Raw genomic sequence first — 22,192 nt, 5'->3', positions numbered from 1 at the left:
AGAGCAGAAGAAGGAAGGCAAACTTGATAAGGTTGAGGGAGATTAAGAAAAGACATGCTATAGATTCAAATGTTAAGTGCAGACACTTCAGTACTAGAGGCTGTAGCATTATCTCCACAGCTTCTATGTCTATGGTAATTTTTTTCCCCTTTTACAACCTTAAAACTGTCATTTATTCTGTTTTGACAGGTGGTCTTTTAAGGGCCATGTTCTCATCTCCCCACTCAAGGCTCTCCTTTTTTTAAAAAAAACCTATCTTAAGTCTTTCAGTGTTTTCATTTTAGATTCCATAGGAATGCCAACTGCTTAAGCTTTTCTCTCCTCTTAAGAAAATTTCTTTCAGAGGAAACAACCCAGGGTGCTGCTAATTGGCTTTGCATAACAGTAGTCAAATTTGGCCTTAAAGCAACTGTGACACTGTTTGCCATCCAGAACAAACACAGGTTCCAAAATCAGTTTCTCTGAGAACCTCACAGATGTTTCAATTACTAATACTAAAAGCACTGTGACTATTCACCTATGTGTATCTGATGCTATTCCACACAATCTGATTCTTCTCATTTAGTCACTTAATTTTCTTGCACTCCCCAAGCTGATGTTTCTAGGTGCTTCATTAAAGAAGTTCAAAAATATTCATCATACGGTGATTGGACTGATAAATAGAAGTTCTGAACTTTGCCAAGAAAAAGAAAAAAACTGGACTTCTGCTATGTCTTCAAAAATCAGTTGCCTCAAGGAATTTCCTGTACCATGCTCAAATTAGTTTTAATCCAATAGTATATTATTTTGACTGACTTTGTGCATATTTCTTAAAAGAACAGTTAAAAGATGTTTTGCTAACTAGATCACTTTCATGATAAAAAATATTTAAAAAGAAGAAATGCCTATTTGGGGTGTAACACTCAGATAACTTAATTTTTAAAAAAAAAAAATCAAGGTTTTGGTACCCGTCTATGTATCTATACTGAGATGCAGAGCCAAGCATTCCTGCTGATTTTACAATTCCTCTGGGTTATGTAATACATATTATTCTGCTGATAATAAGCCATATGAAGCAGCATTTCACTGTATTGACATGGTCTGGCCAAGAACAACAGGGAAAAGAAATAGTATTCAAAAAACTGGCAAAATGTTTATGAATTCTAATCCTCTGCACATGAATAAATACATCTGACAAAGTGCAGAGTCCCTCAAAAAAGCCCTTCTTGACCTTTCTAATTTGAGTTCAATTGCATGTTCAGTGTTGAGAAGGCAGAGTAGGTTCTGCCAATGTTGTAAGCTCAAGCTTTTCCACATTTTGTTATTTGTAAAAGTGAAATCCCAGATAATAAGTTATAATTGCCCTATTAATCACTTGAAAAGGGAGTTTGGAGGGAAAGTGGGATTTAAAATTGCAATAATTGGTATTCTGAAACACATCCTTTTAAATTTTCTTACCTAGAGCCTAAAACATAAAACTACTATGAAAATTACATGTATGCACTGTTTTTCAATGGCGAGGTACATGCGATCTGCCTGATATATTCGTTTTTATAAAGGAATGAAACTTAAAACTTATGTAGTCATGCTGTTAGTCATGATGACCTTTGAACTAGAAAAATATGTAGAAAACCAGGCTGTGTATTATAAATTATATTGTCAATGAAAGTGAGAAGAATTCTTTGTTTCTTAAGTTGTTTCAAGTACTTCACTTTCATTTCCTTTTTTCAAATGAATTATAATGTATAAAACATATGTATTTTTCTTCTATTTATCATTTTAAAACACCCTTCTTTCTCATATTTTTGTTTCTCTATATACTGACAGATCTTCACACACCAACATTTACCTTTCAAAGTTCAAAATAACAAATCCATCTGTTACCATTAGAATATCTCATGAAAATCTACATTCTTGTTTATGTCCCCAAGATAAACATTTTAAAAATACAGAAAGATATAGATTATTTAAAATCTCTCTTGGGTAGTTCGTGATGAACAAATTTTTGATCATGCTTATATAATTGAAGATAGCCAATGAAGAATGGGGAGTGTTTAGGGTATTATAGTAAATCAAATTTACTATAAGACAACAGATAATTAAAGTTGATTAACTAGTCAATAGAGCCAAAAATAATCATTTTATTTTTCACTCTCTGGAATTTTTAGCATATACATCCATATGGACATATTTAAGGCTGGCCAATGACACTTTTATCCCTTCCTCTATTTCATGCATGGTCTTTCTAAAAATGGAGAGGAAAGGCATAGCTCTCAAATGCTAAATTAGGTGACAACCAATTCCTCTATGAAAACAATGTCTTTGATCTCTAGTATAGCTCATACAAAAAAATGATTTTGATATCACAGTCAAATGAGCATACAAGGGAAGGAAGGTACAAAACAAACCTACTTTGCTTTTTTCAGTAAATTCAGATAATTTCAGAAAAAAACACGTAACTCCACACAACTGACTTGAATCTATGCTGAAACATAATCTTTTAAGTAAAGAGACCACAGGAAAAATAATTCCATTCTCATTGGAAATCTTCCTTAGGAAGAAGAGAGTGGGCCAAGTGCAGAGATTACAAGAGCACAGAGAGAGAATCTCACTTGAATGAATGTATTCAAATAGAGCCACTGAAATCCATAATTTCCTTCCACATAGTTGGAAAAGTAATTGGCTTTTGCAACTGGGTAACATTTCTTGCTGGGCAAGTCAATCATCCATGGAGCCACAATCCACAACATACTCTGATTTTCTACACATCTGGTGTAAGCCTTTATAATGCAAATATTAAACCAGTCTGCTTCCTTAAAATGTTTCTATATTTAAAGTCAAATAAGTAATTTGAGAATATAGGTGGATATGTAAAATATGTTATCTGGTAGGCAAGTAGAACAGCCCAACATTAGCTGATAAAGAAGTAAAACTGTTACTATTTGCAGACGTGATATATATAGAAAACCCTAAAGACACTATCAAAAAAACTGTTAAAACTAATAAATTAATTCAGCAAAATTGCAGGATACAAAATCAACACAGAAAAATCAGTTGTCCTTCTATACACTAACAATTAACTATCTGAAAAAGAAAGAAAGAAAACAAAATCCCATTTACAAAAGTATCAAAAACAAAATTATTAGGAATAAATTTAATCCAAGGAATAGAAAAATCTGTACACAATTACCTATAAGACACTGATAAAAGAAACTGAAGGCACAAATAAATGGCATGTTCATGTATCAGAAAGGTTAATATAGTTAAAATATCCATAATACCCAAAGTGAGCATTAGATTCAGTGCAATATCTATCAAAAGGTATTTTTCACAGTAAAAGAAAAAAAATCCTAAAACTCATATGAAACTGCGAAAGAACCCCAAATAGCCAATGGAATCTTGAAGAAAGAAGAACAATATTGGAGTCATCACACTTCCTGATTTCAAACAACATTACAAGCAATCAACTTAGTATGCTATTGGCATTAAAAACAGATACTCAGATTAACAAAACAGAAGAGAGGTCCTAGAAATAAACATGCATGTACAGTCAATTAGTCTTCAGCAAAGAGACCCAGAGCATACAATGGGGAAAGAACAGTCTCTTCAATAATGGTGTTGGTAAAACTGGATAGCCATATGCAAAAGAATGAAACTGGATCCCCATTTTACACTACATACAAATAATCAATTCAAAATTGAATAAGACTTAAATGCAAGACTTGAAATCATAAAGTTCTTAGAAGAAAACACAGGGGGCAAGCTCCTTGACATCAGTCTTGGCAATGATTTTTTTTTTTTTTTGGATTAGAGAAGAAAAGAAAAGACAACAAAAAGCAAAAAATAAACAAGTGGAACTATATCAAACTAAAAGTCTTCTTCACAGAAAAGGTAATCATCAGGAAAATGAAAAGGCAACCCATTGAATGGAAAAAAAAATTCACAAACCACATCTCCAATAAGAGGTTAATTTCTAAAATACACAAGGAATTCTTAAAACTCAACAGTAAAAACCAACCAATTGATCAAACAAAAAAACAACAAAATATAGCAGTTCACAATGGGCAGAGGACCTGAATATGTTTTTCCAAAGAAGATATACAATGTCCAAGGTATGTGTGTGAAAGGTGTCCAATATCAGTAATCATCAGGAACATGCAAATCAAACCATAATAAGACATCACCTCACACACTGTTAGGATGTACATTATCAAAAAGGGAAGAGATAAATGCTGGTGAGGATGTTGGGAAAAGGAAACACTTGTGCATTCTTGGTAGGAAGATAAACAAGCATAGTCCTTATGGAAAACAGTAGGAGGTTCCTCAGTAAATTAAACACTTCTGGGTATACATACATAGGAAATAAAAGCACTATTTCCTTATCTCAAAGAGATTTCTGAACACCCATGTTTATTGCAGCACTATTCACAATAAAGTATGGAAACAACACAAGTGTCCTTCCATAAATGAACGGATAAAGAAAACATAAACACACACACACCGCCTGGAATATTATGCAGTGTTTAAAAAGGGAGGTCATTCTGTCTTTTGTGACAATATAAAAGAACCTGGAAGGTATTAGGCCAAGTGAAATAAGTTGAATAGAGAAAAAAAAATGATACAACGTGATATCATTTATATAGAACCAAAAAACAAACGAAAAATAGTTGAATGCATAGAAACAGAGGGTAGAGTGCTGGCTTCCAGGGGCTGAGGAGTGAGGGGGAATAGACACAGCCTGTTAAAAGTTTTTAAACTTTCAGTTATAGGATGGATAAGGCTTGAGGATCTGATGTATAACACAGTGAATATAGTCAGTTATACCATATTGTATAATTAAATTTTCTAAGAGAGTAGAACTTGAGTATTTTCATCAAAAAGGTAATTATGTAAGGTGATGAATACATTAAATTAACTCAGTGGAAGGAATCATTTCACAATGTATATCCACATCAAATCATCACACTGTATACTTTAGATACAAATATTATAATTTTATTTGCCAATTATACCTTAATAAAGATGAAAATAATTTAAAAGCCCTTTTTCCCCTGAATTAAAATATTCCTACAGAAAATGTCAAGAGAAATTTTCTTTATTACTTTTTTCAATGTTTCAATGCTTATTAGCTGGGTCAATATACAAACCATTTCCTCCCAAGGGTTACCTTTATTTACTGAGCTCTGCCAATAACCTAATCGAGGGGAGTGCTATATGGATTCTATAACTGGGCAAAAGTTATAGTGTATAAGATGAGAACATGAAGACATTTCTTATCTAAGGCTTGCCTTCTTCCTTAAAATTGTAAGAACAACATTGTGCTGAGTACCTGTGATTTTTAAAAAGACAAAAAATATGCATGTATACATTACTGATCCTTTACCCCTGCTTTTTTTTGCACTTTTAATTTTTTACCTCATTTCCTAGAAGGGCATTTACACAGGCTTCTGATGCATCGCAGATGGCTGTCAGATCATGTCCTCCTTCTAGAGCCAACACCACATGTCCATCAGCCAGTGTCATCAGTTGCTTCGTCAAATGACCAAAGCCTACCATAATACAAACAGAACATTTCAAAGTATAAATCAAAAGTTAATTGACTTCTAGAATCTAATATTGATTGAGTAATTATACTGTGAGTGCCCCTTGTCAGCACTTTCCATGTGCTAACTCACTTAATACTCACAATTACTTGATGAATTAGGTCCTATTAGTATTTCTATTTTACAAAGGAAGGAATTAAAACCTAAGATCCCACAGCTAAGAGGTTTCACAACAAAGATCTGCACCAGTCAGTCTGGCTCTTCACCAGTGCACATTACTACATTTTACAAAACATTCTATATGTACTTGGATGAAAAACCTGAATAGCACTAACATTAATAAGGCAAACAATTCCATTTGCTTAATATTTGTTTCTTGTCTTCATCATCTGCCTTTATTATAAAGTTTTCAATACATAACACCTCAAATTACTTAACTATCACATTATATTTTATGGGCATTCTTTTTGCTATGAAATAGTTGATAAATGCAAAAAATAATATCTATGTATGTTAAAGTATAATGATATGACACTTATTCACTCACCTCCCAGTTTAAGGAAAATACTTTTGAAACTGCCTGTGTGCTTCTCTCTAAAAACATAACTCTTCCTCACTGTGGGAAATCTCAGGATCCTAAGTTTGTGTTTGCTTCCCATTGTTTAATTTGCTCATTTTGGAACTTTATAAAAATGCTTTTATACTTTTGCATCTTGCTCTTTTCACACATTTTTGTTAGCTCATCTCTGTTGATACATGTAGTTATAGTTCTTTGTTGTCTAGTGAGCCATATAATGAGTATCGAAGAATTTATTTATCTGTTCTCCTGTTGACAGATATTTGCTTTTAATTATAAAAAATTCCTCCATGAACATTCTCATACAAGTCTTTGGTGCACATGCGTAAGAATGGAGTAAAATTGTTGTGGCTTAAAATCTTTCAAATAATCCAGTATATTTCCAAAGGACTATAATTAACCTCTACTCTGTGAAGCACTATATACATGAATCCCAGTTTAGTCACATCCTTACTAACATTTGGTATGATTTGTCATGTGGGAGGGTGAATAATGGCATCTTACTGTGGTTACATGCAGTATAAAAAAGGACCTTTCTATTTCTACTCTGAATTAGAGTTTTCAATATAAATAGATGCTTAATTTAATTAAATTCTATTCTAACACCAAATGAGATGGTTTTTCTCCTACAATTTCATAGTGATGTAAGTTACATTAATATTTCAAATATTAAGCCATCACTGCATTCATGGAATAAAATGAGTTTTGTTGTGGTATATTATCTTTTTTGTACACAGCTGGATTTGTTCAAATAATACTTTATTTAGGATTTTTTTCACCTGTGCTTATTTATGAAAGGGGTTAATCTATAAATTTTCTTCTTTTATTGACCATGTTGAATTTTATTATACTTGGAACTATTTTTTCTAGTTTTCACCCTAGAATGTTGGGTAGAAATCTTCAGTAAAAACCATCTGACTCTTGTGTTTTCTTTGAGGAAGATTTTTAACTATTGAGAATTTCTTTAGGGATTATAGGACTTTTCATGCTTTCGATATCTTCCTAAATTATATTTTTATAGAAATTTGTCTTTTGTGTCCAAATTTATTCAGATAAAGTTATTATCTTTACCATCTTATTTTGGGACACCAAATTAGATGTAAGCAGTCATTGTCAGTACAGCCTTAACATCTCAAGTTTTCTGGCATATTTTTTATGTCTCTTTCTGTCCTACATTATGTATACTTTTGTTTCAGGTTTATCTTCCAGACTTTCTTTCTCCAGATGTGTCTAATCTGCTTTTTTATACTTCTACCGATATTTTCACTTCAGCGATTATATTGTTCAATACTAGATGTTCTATTCAGTTATATTTCATAACTTCCTAATCATTTTTCTAGTTTCTTATTTTCATTCATGTTTTATTTCTTCATTTCCTTAGGCAAAATTATTTTATATTCTGTATCTGCTATTTGAAGTCTTATGGCTTCATTTTATAATTTTTTATTTCTGCTGATTCATCCTCATGATATTTTAATACTCCTTTGTTTTTTGGACTTTTTAGTTCATATTTATTAGAACTTTATTTGTGACAAAGCTGTGAAGGCTGAGTTGAATATAATACTTATCACTGAAATCTGAGTTAAGTGTGATTTTTTTTTTTTTTTTGCTTCTGCTGGTTTGCTGAAACACCACCAACCAGGATCGATTTTAAATTCTTAGATTACAGGGCTTTTTTTTCCCCCCTAATGCCCAGAAGCTATAAATGTTGACCCCAAACCTTCATTACAAATTTCCTTTGAAAATTCCTCAATTGATAGCCTTAGCTAAGATCAACTTACTATTTTATTCAGCAGTATTCTTTTTTTTTTTTTTTTTTTTGTCTTTTTAGGGCCATAGCCACAGCACATGGAGTTTCCCAGGCTAGGGGTCCAATCAGAGCTGCAGCTGCTGGCCTACACCACAGGCACAGCAATGCTGGATCTGAGCCACATTTGAGACCTACATCATAGCTCATGGCAATGCCAGATCCCTATCCCACTGAGTGAAGCCAGGGATCAAACCCTCGTCCTCATGGATGCTAGTCGGGTTCGTTAACCACTGAGCCATGACGGGAACTCCAATTCAGCAGTATTTCTTTTTCTATTCATTCTTTCTTTGTAGTTTGCCCTTTGACATTCCTTTCTTTATTCTGGTCTCCAATCAAAACTCTCCCTTCATAGACCCAAAGCTTCAACTCCCTTTTCTAGAATGCAGTAGTCTTGTAATGTTCAACACATCAACTGGAGACTTTGCGATAGCCCAGGGTGGCCAAGAGCTACAGTATTTGCTCACTGTTCTTTGTATTTTTGGAAGTAACCCATACATTTAAAGGAGTAGTTTTGATATTTTCATGTAGGAATGTTTCTGGGTGTGTAGTCTCTCCTATCACCAAATGTAAATGTCTCTCATTCAACATTTAAAAATTTTTAACATTTCATCCACCTGCCCAATTTTAGAGACAATTGGGAAAAAAAAGATAGATGAAAAATAAATAAAACCATATGTTTAATATGGCATTTCATTTTTTAAAATGCTTCAAGAACTTGCAGGGAATAAACATTTAATTTTTAAAGCAATTATATTTAAAAAATAATTAATAGACACACTGCTACAGGGTAACATCTGGACTAGGCTCCAAGATCCTCAGATGCTCACATGTCCACAAGTTGCTGAATCAACTTGTTGAAAACAAGTGGCCAAGATTGTGGAGTAGGAAGACACTGAGCTCACCTCCTCCTATGGACACAGAGAAAGTACAACTATTTTTAGGGTACATATCAAGGAGGAAGGCTAGAATATCAGGAAGGTCTACTCCAACTAAAGATACAAAGAAGGAACCACAACAAGTCGGCTAAGAAGGGCAAAGATGTAGTAGTAAAGTCAAGACCCATACCCCTGGGTAGATGACCCACAATTACAGAGGTTCTCCCCAAGGAATCTGAGTCCCATATAAAGTTCCCCAGCCTGGGGGTCCTGTCCTGGGAAGCCAAGATCCCACAAAGTTTGACTTCGAAGGTCAGTGGGGCTTACTTCTGGGAGAGTCAGAAGCCTGTGGGAAATAGAGACTCTACTTTTAAAGGCACGCACAAAATCTTACACACTTTAGGACCCAGGGCAGGAGCAGTAATTTGAAAGGAGCCTGGGTCAGACCCACCTGCCGAACCTGAAGTAGTGAAAGGAGAATAAAACCTACAAACAGGAATACTATCTACCAAGCAAGGCTTTCATTCAGGTTTGATGGAGAGATCCAAAGTTTTACAGACAAGGAAAAGCTAAAAGAGTTCAGCACCCACCAAACCATTACATATAATGGTGCCACACAGAGTAGTTGTAAGGCCCTAAAAATCCTCTGTGCTTTGACTCTTCATCCCTTCTCTCCACCCTCAACTCCTGCAAACCAACGATCTTTTCTATTTTGTTACCCATTTTTTCAATGTTTATATTAATTCAAATTTGTAGCATCTTGTATTAACCATTCTAAAGTGCAAAAGACATTATTTAATCTCTACCATTTATGTAATACTTATAATACTTAAAATATTTCTACATCTATGAAAATTTGAAAGAATTATCTTCAGTATGAAAATGCATGGTCTGCAAGCCTACCTGGGCTACTTTCAAGCCTGATCTTTTTTTTTAAGTTATCTTTATTATTTTTGTTGTTGTTGTTGCTATTTCTTGGGCCGCTCCCGCGGCATATGGAGGTTCCCCGGCTAGGGGTCCAATCGGAGCTGCAGCCACCGGCCTACGCCAGAGCCACAGCAACGCGGGATCTGAGCCGCGTCTGCAACCTACACCACAGCTCACGGCAACACCGGATCGTTAACCCACTGAGCAAGGCCAGGGACCGAACCCGCAACCTCATGGTTCCCAGTTGGATTCGTTAACCACTGCGCCATGACGGGAATTCCTCAAGCCTGATCTTGTTCCTCTCTTAAGTATTAGGGTTTTTTACTTGAAAAGAAAGTAAATTCTCATAATAGAGTTGGTATAACTAAATGAAAGTCTATAAAACTGTCAAGCAATGAAACCCCAAAGCCATACTAAGTTGCTTTCATTTTGGAACAATTACATAATTGTCATTTTAATTTTTGGAATGCATTGGGATATCTACCCAATAAACCAGAACTGTCCAGAATTTCAGTTCTGGTCTAGCACTTGGGGTTAACCACAAGATAAATTTATTTCTCTACTACTTTGAAGGACTTCAATGTTGATTTTATCTACTTAGCTATTTTGATAGACGTCAAAATATTTACTTTATAATTATCCTATGTTTATAAATACTTGGAAGATACACTCTAAAAAACGATTTTAAAATTAGGTGAAAACTATTTTCAAGCATTGCAGTGTTTTTCACATCTATGAATCTCATGATGATATTAATTAGAATCTTTTCCACAGGCCGTTTAGGATTGACGAATGAGACTCCACCTTCTTACCTGATTACCATAAAGAGAATGGTAAGCTTAGAGAAAATGTATAATGCAAAGTTCTTAAGCCTAATGCTCAGAAATATCCTTGGCTTAAGTCAAGGTTAACAGCACTTATTAATCAATTCTATTTTAGAAGATAGATGTGCAAGAAATACTCATAATACTCATAGACAACTATTTCTGCTAATCATATTGTTAAATATTTTGAACAGCTTTTTCTGTAAGCTAAGCCATGGCTAGAGTGAAATGTAAAAAATATATAAAAATAAATCACGCCATTATGCCTTATCTTTCATACTGAAGGTTCCTAGCAACTGAGAATTCATATATCTAAAGTTACTACTGAGCAGACCAAACCACATGGATTTAAAAAAGGATAGGGGAGAGGGAGAAAGTCTCAAATCTGATTTAAGTTCACTTTTTCCTCCGGGAATAATAATAATAAAAAAAGTTCCATAAAATACCAAATTTAGATGGGATAGTAAAAAGTGGAAAGAAAGAATGGAATGAAGCTTATCTTTGATCTCTATCCAAATTCCTCTTTCTTTTACCTACAGGGCTTATTTCCACTCACATGTTACCCATGTGATCTCTGGAGCTACAGACTGAGGCTGCTGAACTCCAAGTTATCCTTGTATGAAACATTCAGGTGAAGCAAAGCAATAAAATTTCTATGAGGTCTATGCTCTCTCTTCCAATCAAAGTAAAGAATTTAAGAACAATATTTTACTCCTATTAACTTGAGTTTACTGTGTCCACTACTGCTACACATATATTTGAGGGATTAATAAAGCTAAGTATGGCTACCAAGGTCAAGTATTATTTTTCAGAACACGTGAAGAAGATGATTTAGTGAGGTGTATGTACTCATGTTTATTTGATCAGAGGTTATGTAACATAATTTTTTCCTTGGCCACACCTGTGGTATGCAGAAGTTCCCCAGGCAGGGACTGAACCTACACCACAGCAGCAATCCAGGACACTGCAATGACAATGCCAGATCCTTTACCCACTACATCACAAGGGAGCTCCTATGTAACATAATTTTAGTGGGCATAATTTCAAGTTTCATTTAAGAGTTTTTACTTCTAGCTTCACAAAAGACACAAAAGCTCATCCTACTTGTCACAACAAACTGAACCTGCATAGTTAAAAATTACAGCAGTAAGCAGAGCCGGCAACGTTTTTCTCAAGGAGGTTCAAGTGTCCTGAATGTAAGGGCTAATGGGAGAGACGTGATCAGGTGAGAAAGTAAGTCTGCATGACAGGGTATGTCTTGAGCTCAAGCAATCACAGATAAGATATGGAGATGGAACTGGGTTCCTAAGACCCACATATATCCTTAGTTTCTGAATTTTTTAAAGAGGGTGAATACTTAGAGAGAAGCCTGGATGCCTGTGGTAGTAAGGTGGGCAGGATCAGATTAGTGACTGGAATTGATACATATTTGCTGGAAATAAGCCCCAGAAGGTGTCTTTACCATGAGAGAATTCACTAAGAAATAGTTTTTTTCAAAGTAAAATTTGTACTTTAAGCTCTTTTGAGGAAATCTTCTAGAATGAGGCATTAACAAAGCACTCTTAACAAAGTACTCTTAATATTACTACTGATAAAGAATCCTATATGTAGCCTAGTTGTTTTAAAAAGCATTGTATATTAAATCAGCATTAGTTCCCAGTGCTACATAGCAGGATCTCATTGCTAATCCATTTCAAAGGCAATAAAAAATTTAAAAAACAAAAGAAAAAAATTAAATCAGTATTAAATCACAAGCATGAGGAGTTCTCATTGTGGCTCAGTGGGTTAAGAACCCAACATAGTGTCCACGAGGATGCAGGTGTTGCTCAGTGGGATAAGGATCCAGTGTTGCTGCAAGTTGTGGCATAGGTCACAGATGCTACTCAGATCCAGTGAAACTGGTCATTTGAACCACTACCATAATTTAAACTTATTTAATATTTTTTTCAGAGACAAGAAAATGAGGTTTTGGTGTGTAGTTCCCGTCGTGGCTTAATGATAATGAACCCAACTAGTATCAGTGAGGATTCCTGGCCCCACTCAGAGGGTTAAGGATCCGGTATTACTCTGAGCTGTGGTATAGGCCTCAGATGTGGCTCGGTTCTGGCGTTGCTATGGCTGTGGTGTAGGCCTGCAGCTGCAGCTTCAATGTGACTCCTAGCCTGGCAATTTCCACATGCTGCAGGGGTGGTGGGAAAAAACAAAAAACAAAAAACTGCAAGCATGAGAAGGAAGCTACATTGTAAGAAATCATTTGTTTTGATGACCAAACACAGCTGAACTGGTAACTACCAGGTCTGAGACACCACTGAGAAAGAGAATTAGAAGAGCATCTTTAGGTAGAAATTTCTGTTCAGATTCATTCATTCACTTACACTTGATTATTATTATTACTTTTTTTTTTTTGTCTTTTCACAGCTGCACCAGCAGGATATAGAAGTTCCCAGGCTAGGGGGTCAAATTGGAGTTGTAGCAGCCAGCATACACCACAGCCATGGCCTCTCTTCCACTGAGAAGAGCTTCAAGTAAAAAAGCAAGAATGATAGATGCAATTCCCCACCCACATGCTGCCATTCAGCAGAGGCAGTGGAGTGAGTCGGTAGCGGTGATAGTCTCATTTGAAACACTGACACCTAATAATTACTGATTTATATAATTTTGCAACTCTTTCTAATATGGTTAAAAAGCCTTGATAACAATTTTACTCATTTTTTAAGGATTATTTTTACTTGGGCCTGGAATGTTTATGAAGACATCACTGCAGATTCAATACAGTAGGGAGCAGACATTTTTGTCCTGTTTTAATTTGAAATTTAATTGTGCACATCCACTGGCATATTTTCCATAGTTACGTCCAGGAGAATCAACTGAAGGATGCACAAACAGTAAAGTATAATTACAGAAACTGCAGGCATCTTCCTCTCTAAACCCCTTAGTCATTAAGTTACCATGTTGTTCTTTAGGAAAATGCAGTCAAACTCAAGTTGAGAGAGAAGTTTGGGTAGCATGTGGTCGTCTCATGTACTGTGAGGCTCTCTAGCAGGACTTCAAAGCAGAAGCTGATTGTTGCAGATGGGAAGAATGCTTTCCACAGAAATACCTTTTTAAGACTCATGATGCTGTAATTCATATGGTAGGCACTTGTGATGCGTTCCTGATGATGTTGGGATCATTTAACTCACAAAACCATTGTCGCTACCATAAAATCCTTTCATCTGTAGCCAAAAAAGCCTTATTCCATGCAAATGAAAATTTTTCATTAAAGTATCACCTTAATAATGGAAAGGTATATATTTTCCGGTCATGTTTAAAATGTAAATTTATGAACATATTTTGAAGATTCATTTCATGTTAAGATCTTTATTTGATGTCCTAGGACTGTTTCCAAGTTCATTGAAACCGGAAATCAATTTTAGAAGAAATATGGAGATTATTATCATTAAATCTTTCAGTTGGCTTTTTCCAAGCAGCCCTATAAATACTGCATATGTTTTAAGAAGGCACTTGCAAGTATGGTAAAAATCCTTTTACTGTTCTAGTCAGTAATGCTCCAGGAGGTAAGTTTATATCCTCAGCACCTTTTGAAAACAAATCAATAGTTGATTTCTATCCTAAACAAAGTGTGAGACAATTAGAATGCTCCAAACCAGTATTTCATAAAAATAAAAGTGAAAAACTTTAATCCTCAGGAGTTCCTGAGAATAAAATGGCAAGAAATTTGACTACATTTTGACTACTGATCCATCCATTCTTGATCCATCTATCTACAAATCAATAATTTCTTACTAAATGCCTACTCTGCGCCACAGTTTTATATATAAATCTTATACTTCAAATACATGAACCTCAGTTTTTCACCTGTAAATACAACTAAGAATTATTTATTCTACCTTAGAGACTTGAAATAAATAAATATCTAATCATAAAAGACACCTATATACTTATATATACACATACAGTATATTGAACAGGCTGGCATATAGCAGGAATTCAGTTTATTCAGGTATTCAGTTTACTGGGCCTAATTCGCGGCATGTGGAGTTCCCAGGCTAGGGGTAGAGTCAGAACTGTGCTACCAGCCTACACCACAGCCACAGCAATGCCACATCCCAGCTGTGTTTGTGACCTATACCACAGCCACGGCAAAATCAGATCCTTAACCCAGAGAGCAAGGCCAGGGATTGAACCCGTGTCCTCATGGATACTAGTCAGATACATTTCCACTGAGCAATGATGGGACCTCCAGTCTTTATATTTTTTAATAAAATATTTCAATCACAAAAATTTAGATCTAGAAATGAATTTTAAGATTATATATTCCAATCCTTTCATTTTCAGGTTGAGGAAACTAAGACCAATTATCAAGGCCAATAGCTAACTACAGAGTTGGGGGTGAAAACTCAAAGCATTTCCCACCATACAGCCAACTCAACAGACACTAGACTGGCCATTTTTTCAGACATGATTTCCAGTCCAAAAGGAACTTTAAAGAGAGTTCCTAGACACCAAATGGCTTTTAGAAATCATGGCTTTGGTGTGGGAAGTGTAAACAAACCAGAAGCATGTGAATTAAATTTCCCTTAAAATACACAAATATAAAACTAGTGAGGAGAAAAAAAAAATCCCTAGAAAATGCTTTTGGATATCATAGTCCCATTCCTTCCCACCCCTCAACAAAACTGTTTTTGCCAAACCCCAACTGCAATTTGATTGCCAATCGCTAGTTTTAACTGCTGTTTTCAATAATGCATTAAACACATGGGATCTATTCTCTCATCGATGCTCACGCATAATTGGCCAAGAGGTATGGAACTAGAGCAGGACAGACTCATGCTAAGCAATGTTGAGCCCATTACAGTACTTTGCACTACTCAAATTCAGCCAGTATTTGCTGAGCACACACTCTAACAATAGCTAGGGATATACATGGGTGAATAAGACATAGTGCCTGATTCTAAAGAATTAAATTACATATAAGGGACACATGCACAGATAAATAAAATTTAGCATAAAGACGACTGTTATAAAATAAACACCTTTTTATAAAACTTAATAGATGGAAAACACACATCTGCTGAGAGGAAACTCAGAAGATATAGACAACATATTCAAACATTTAAAATGTTGTGCAAACATTTTAAATGTTTATCTTTGCCTCAGCTTCCAACTTCTGATGGAGGAACAGTCATGTTTGTTAGTTTCAATGACTTAATATATATGTGTATATGTATGACTGTGTCACTTTGTTGTGCAGCAGAAATTATCTCAACCTTATAAATTAACTATACTTCAATAAAACAATATATATGTTTATACACACACACACACACACACACACATATATATATATATATATATATATATATATATACATATATATATATAAATGCATCCACCCAACACTTGACACTCAGGCAGTATCAATAACTATTATTTCCTCACCCAGCCCATCAGCCCTCTGCATGATTTAAAAGCTCTCTTAGATAAACAGGCAATATATTCTAAATGGTATCACTCTTTTCATTTATTTGGTCTTTCTATTAGTAAACTTAGTTCTAGAATTACTCAGTTATACCACATATATTGTAATTCCAGACAGCAAAAGGGTAATGAAAAAATAAGTTTGGAGAAGAGAAACCCATCTTTCCAGACAATCCAACTCTTTAAAATTCTTTTCAAAAAATAAACTGCCAAGAATTAAGACTTTCAAATCTAGCATATAGCTTGGTACATAGTAGATGTTCAGTACATGCCACTGAAAGGATGAATAAATTTGGAATCAGTATATTCTATTCAAGTTTACTTGATTCCATTTCAATTAGGGAGTAGGATAGGCAGATTTCCCAGGATGACCCCCTAGTAACTTTTGTACTTGTATAATATCTTACCCTCTTTGAGTGTAGATGGAAGCTGTGTGTATCATATATACGCCTGTGGTGTGGTAGAAAGGTGTTTCAACTGGCTTTGAGTCAATCAAAAGGCAGATTTCAGGAAGTGTTGGGAGGAACAGGGCGGGGCAGTGGAGTGGGGGCGAGATAATCTAATTACAAGGACCCTTTAAGAGCGAAGACTTTTCACCAGTTGGTATTATAAGAGAAAACTGGAGAGATCTGAAGCATAATTGGAACTTGTGTACCACTGATAGTTTGAAAATGTAGGAGACCATGTGAGAAGGAATGTTGGTAGTTTCCAGCCAGCAAGGAAATGGGGACTTCATATCTACAACTGCAAAGGACTAAATTCCGGCCAGCAACCTGATGAAATCCAAAGAGGAATGTTCCTCAGAATCTCCAGAATAAGGAGCACCCTGGCTGATATTTTGATGTCAACCTTGTGAGACCTGATGCAGAGAACCCAGTGGAGTCTGCACAGACTTGTGACCTATAGAACTGTAAGGTAATATATGGATGGTGTTTTAAGTTATTACATTTCCACATACCCCTGAATATACTATAGGCCTAACACAAATCAATAACAGAGTAACAGTCCATGAAGTAAAAGTGAAAGTGTAAGGGAAACTGAAAGAGTAACAAATAATGATGACAATTAGCAATTCTACAGTATTTATCCTGTGCCAAGTCCTAGGGTTCACAGAAATGTTTCAGTTAGTCTTCACACCAACCTAATTAGGTAGCTACAGAGAGTATCCAGCTTACCAGAGGAGCAAACAAAGAAAAGTTGAGTCACTTCCCAAAGTCACAGAACTAGAATATAGCAATGTCAGGACTCAACTCAGGTTTTAGACTCCGAAGCCTTAACCACCAATCCTTCTGCCATCGTATTTTTTTTTTTTTTAATATCCACACACATAAAGTGAGAAGAGCCCCCAATATTTTTTTCAAAATATCCACACACATAAAACATGTTTTCTTTTCACTAAGATGAAGAAACTAATCCATACCACCATGTGCCTAAAGGGTTCATCTGTCCTCACTATTCTCTACCCACTTCCTTCACTATGTGCTAGGATGCTGAGGAATAAGATAAGTACCTTGACAATGCCTAAGCAGACTGTCTGGAAAAACAGATCCAATAGGTAGGTTGCTGGAAGAAAGTAAGTTATGAGTTTTCAGTCATGAGATACTTCAAACAGAGTCAGTGCTGCTGCCTTCTCTGTTACCCTCAACCAAAGCCAAAACCTGTGGGTTACTTTGTTCAAAAGTACAGGAGAATTTGAATCTGGGATAAATATGAGTTTATATAAATTAGGTGATCTTTTCCAGGCAGGAAGATTTCTATAACTGTGAACTCTTCTTAAGAAACAAGGGCTCTGTTAACCACTGGCCACATCAGAATGGATGATGCAAGGCTTTTGAAACTAATACATCTTGTGCTTAAGGAACTGTGGGAGGTCTTATATGGATGAAAGAGTGTGTAAGCTAGAAGACCCTGGGTCTGGAGATGGTCAAACATGCCAGCAAAAAACCTTAGGCTCACTTGCAATGAGCTCAATACACCAGTCACCCAACCATCTATCACTGGCTTCTCAAATTTTTTCAGGACTAAATTCAAAGCCTTCAAAACATGGTCTTTCTCTCCAGGCCCATCTTCTGCCATGCCCCCACATTCACTCTTCCTTTGAATTAAACATAACTATTTCTACAATGTGCTGAACAAAGCAATCGAACAATGCCCAAAGTTCTGAGCTTCTACCAATGAAATGTCCTATCCACATCCAGTTAATGCCTACTCATCTTTTTTTTTAATTTTATTTTTATGGCGACACATGTGGCATATGGAAGTTCCCGGGCTAGGGGTCAAATCAGAGCTGCAGCTGTGAGCTACACCACAGCTGCAGCAACACAGAATCTAAGCTGCATCTATTACCTATGCTGCAGCTTGAAGCAATGCCCTACTCATCTTTTAAATTTAGTGTAAACAACATCCAGAACCCCCGTGCAATGAATTGCTTCTACGTGCTCCCTTCACACTGATTTATCTCTATATAGTCCTTAATTTGTGAGTTCACCCTACGAGGCTATAACCAGCTAGCCAACAAGGACCACATCTTGCCTGGCTTTATATATCCAGTGCCTAGTACAGTGCTTGGCATTCAATATGTTAATTAAATGATTGATGTATAAATAGTAGAGAGACTTGAAGCTAACTTTATGGACCTGGATAAATGTGTGTTAATTATTAAAGTATATATGGAACTTATTGCAGGGTTGGCTCCTTACAAACTATTTAATGCTCAACTGAGGTCAACAGACACATGCCTAAGAAAGAGGTATTACTATTATTCTCAATGTAGAGATGGGAAACAAACAAAGAAAGATTAAGTACTCTGTCCGAGGTAAAACAGCAGAGGTAGGATTTAAACCCTCTGATTCTGGAATCCACATTCTCAAATTACAAACCCAACTTTTTGGATTCAGGACCCATAATGATACAAGAAAGCAATTTCTGAAGAAAAGTAAAGTACTGAAAAATGTTATGCTCAGATGATATATCTACCTTAGAGTAACTAAGGATGTTTTTTAAAAAATACTGTGGCAAATACAAGTAAAAAAATCTTTCTCAAAGACTGGGGAGGGAGAGCATCTGAGGAAGTTCAGGTCCAAAGAAATACAACAGCCAAAGAGAAAACTCAAGTCCCTGTCACAGACTATTTGTTCAACAGTTCTATAGAACTTATAAGGAATTTCATTAATTTATTTTACAGAGGGAAACTAGAGTACTATCTCTTCAAGAGGACTCAAAATCATTGTGGCTGATTCATTCATTGAAGAAATATCTTTTGAGAAGCTACTATTAACAGGAACTGTGCTGGCCAATGAGAATATCCTTTTGAGTACAACAAAGATAGTCCTTATCCTTATATCACTTAGAAACTAATGTTAGTGAGACCTAACATCAGGAGGCACCGTGCTATATGTTTGAAACACATTATCTCATTTAATGGTCACACAATTGCCCAGTGAGAGAATGAATTAAAAAGAAATTAACTTGCTCAAGCAACACAGTCAATGGCAGAGCTGTAATAAGAAAGCACTTTGTGGACTCTAATGCTGTCCTTCAAACCTCTCAGCTGTGTTTAAATGCAAATAATAGTGAAGTACCAGTTTAATGTATGAGTGCTACAGTCGCAGCACCAATTGTATCTGAATGATATTCACCAAATGGTAATAATGGTGAACCATTCTTATTCAAGCGTTAACCCACATTCATAAAAATTGATTTTCAGAAAAATATCTACCTTGATTTTTCTGATATTACCAGTTTAAAAAGAAAGATATTACCACCACACTGTCCCCCCCTCAAAAGAACCCCTAATTCCTTTTCAAATTAACTCTTGGAACTAAGCTTGCTTTTCAACTTCAATATAGCATTAATTCATGACTACACTCCCCAAATTCAGCCAAGATAATGATGGTCACAGCAACATTTGTAGTGACCACTGCCAAAAATTTTACCTACTACTTTGTTCGACCTGTCCTTGTGGTTACTTCACAACTAATTGCTTATTTTCAATTGATATTTTCAGCTAATATATTACCTGATGCATAGTACCCAAAAGTTATATGGTCTTTTTCTTTAAAAACAATCAAACAATTGCAAAAAACCCACTATTGAATCTTAATGTATGTGTTTCTCACAAACAGATGCCTATAAAGACAGATGATAGATAATTCATTGTCAAAGTGCCAGGTAAGTATCAGCAAAATTTTAAATGTTTGTTAAATGGTATAAAACCAAATTATTCTCTTCTAAGGAAAATGAGGGTATTTATCTCACTGTCAAAAACATTCCTTGGAATTCCATCTCCCAAATGTCCTAGGTTTTTAATTTCAAGACAAAAATACCTGATTTTAAAAGATAAGTATCTCCCCTCTGGGCAAAACTGATGATTTCTTATTTTTCCTACCATAAAAGGAGGTTCAGGAACCCTGTAAATTATAGGTTTCAAGCAACCACTTAATTTAGATTAAATTAGACAGCAATTGTATGTTAAATAAATATGAAATGGCTCTGAATGTATTTGTTAAAGATTAAGCATTCTGTAATCTTGGCTTCTATTACACATTTGTTATTGCTGATTTTTAAAATAAATCACCATTTAATTGAAATAGTTAAAGAACATTTACAAAGGAAAGTATAGCATTTAGCAAACCCCCTGGGAATCTAATAAGCCCAACAGGGTAGCTTTTTAAAATGCAGTCCATTCTCCAATGTCATGGTAGAAAATCTGTAGTGTAATCATCTACAGGATCCTATACAATCTTTACAAATGCTATGATTCGACTTGCCCATATGAAACCAAAAAGGGTTTTATTTTAAATATTTATTATCAAAGTAGCTTTATTCTGTTATAGACTCTTCCTATCTGCTACTAAAAAAAAAACCCTGAATGAATTCTAGGTAGATGAAAATAGGAAATCTTTTATGTATCCATCAGACACTTGAGTATAACTATCATTTTTTTGTGAGGGGGGGAGAGAAAATTAAATATTTCAGAATACATTGCATCATGATTTTTATCCTTCCTCCCCAAGCTGGAGATGAGGCACATGAAAAAGGGACTTTCCCTGGATCATTCTAGAGGGCTTGCATCTTAAGCCACAATTCTCTGTGACTGAGGCCCAATATCCAATTTATATGACACTATAAAACCTGTTACAATGGTAAAAACAAAACAAAACAAAACAAAAACAGATTATTTCAGGGACGTGGTAGCATTTTAGGTTAAACACTTCAAGGCACTTAAGAAATGTGAAAGAAGATCAGACTGTGGAACTGAATGTTGAGAGAGTGACTAGGCAGAGGCTAGAGTCAGGATGGGTAGATCAGAGAGGAAAAGGAGTTTCCAGGATTTGGGGACTAGCTAGGTAAGTATCAGAATAAATGAAGGGGCAGAATCTGCTGGTAATTCCAGAATCATTTGGAACTGGGAGGTCAGGGACATCTTTTGACAAGAGTCTATATTGAGATTAGGCAACCAATTTTCAAACTAAAGACAATTACAGATACACTAGGCTGGGAGTCAGGCTGGAATACACTTGGGATAATGCAGTCTAAGGCTCCTCCCTTAAAGTGTCAGTATAGATTTATCAAAAAGTTAACATTTCAGAATTTGGATAGCAAAAGACAGACTCATAACTAAAAAAATGTGGGAATTTTAATAAGGTATTATCACTGGCATTTTTCTTATCCCAATTAAAAGTGTTAAAGCTTCAGGAAAAGGAAAAAAAAAAAGGAACTGAATGACCAAAATTACCTAATTGACAAATGACAAAAGAAATTTAAAATCACTGTTAGAGGCATGCACCTTTTATCATAACCATTATGTATCAAAAGAGTTGTGTAACTCATCATAATAACTTTCAACCTCAAATTCATTAAGGAGACATTACTTCACTTAAGAGATACCCAGATGTTCTCTGCCAGCTCCTTAAATCCTCCCAAGACATTTGCTGATTCTTATTGCCTAAGGAATGTTGTGGAAACATCAGTAGCAGAGCCAATGTGACACCACTGAATCTGAGTTTGGGTAACATTAATCAACAACTAAAATGAGTATCAGCAATTAATCTAGTTCAAGTTCTATGACTTGCTGGAAAAAGCTAACTCACATCTCTTAAGTTTTTATTTCTCTATGTGTTGAATGAAGGGATTGGATTAAGTCAGTATTTCTTAAAGTGAGGTTAATCTTTGGC

The 22,192-nt window shown here is 35.3% G+C and overlaps 1 protein-coding gene across 13 annotated transcripts in view; it reads right to left on the bottom strand.

Annotated features, from left to right (window-relative positions):
* HDAC9 (histone deacetylase 9) overlaps positions 1–22,192 on the bottom strand; it is a 959,143-nt gene that overhangs the window by 69,272 nt on the left and 867,679 nt on the right. For all 13 annotated transcript variants that reach the window (XM_047752014.1, XM_047752015.1, XM_047752022.1 and 10 more), the window contains one exon: positions 5,395–5,528. In XM_047752014.1, coding sequence (XP_047607970.1) covers positions 5,395–5,528 — 134 coding nt within the window. The remainder of the gene's footprint in view (positions 1–5,394; positions 5,529–22,192) is intronic.

The sequence above is a fragment of the Phacochoerus africanus genome, chromosome 11, assembly GCF_016906955.1.
Source record: "Phacochoerus africanus isolate WHEZ1 chromosome 11, ROS_Pafr_v1, whole genome shotgun sequence".
Taxonomy (NCBI): domain Eukaryota; kingdom Metazoa; phylum Chordata; class Mammalia; order Artiodactyla; family Suidae; genus Phacochoerus; species Phacochoerus africanus.
Note: the sequence above shows the minus strand (reverse complement) of the source record. Positions and strands in the feature narration are given on the sequence as shown.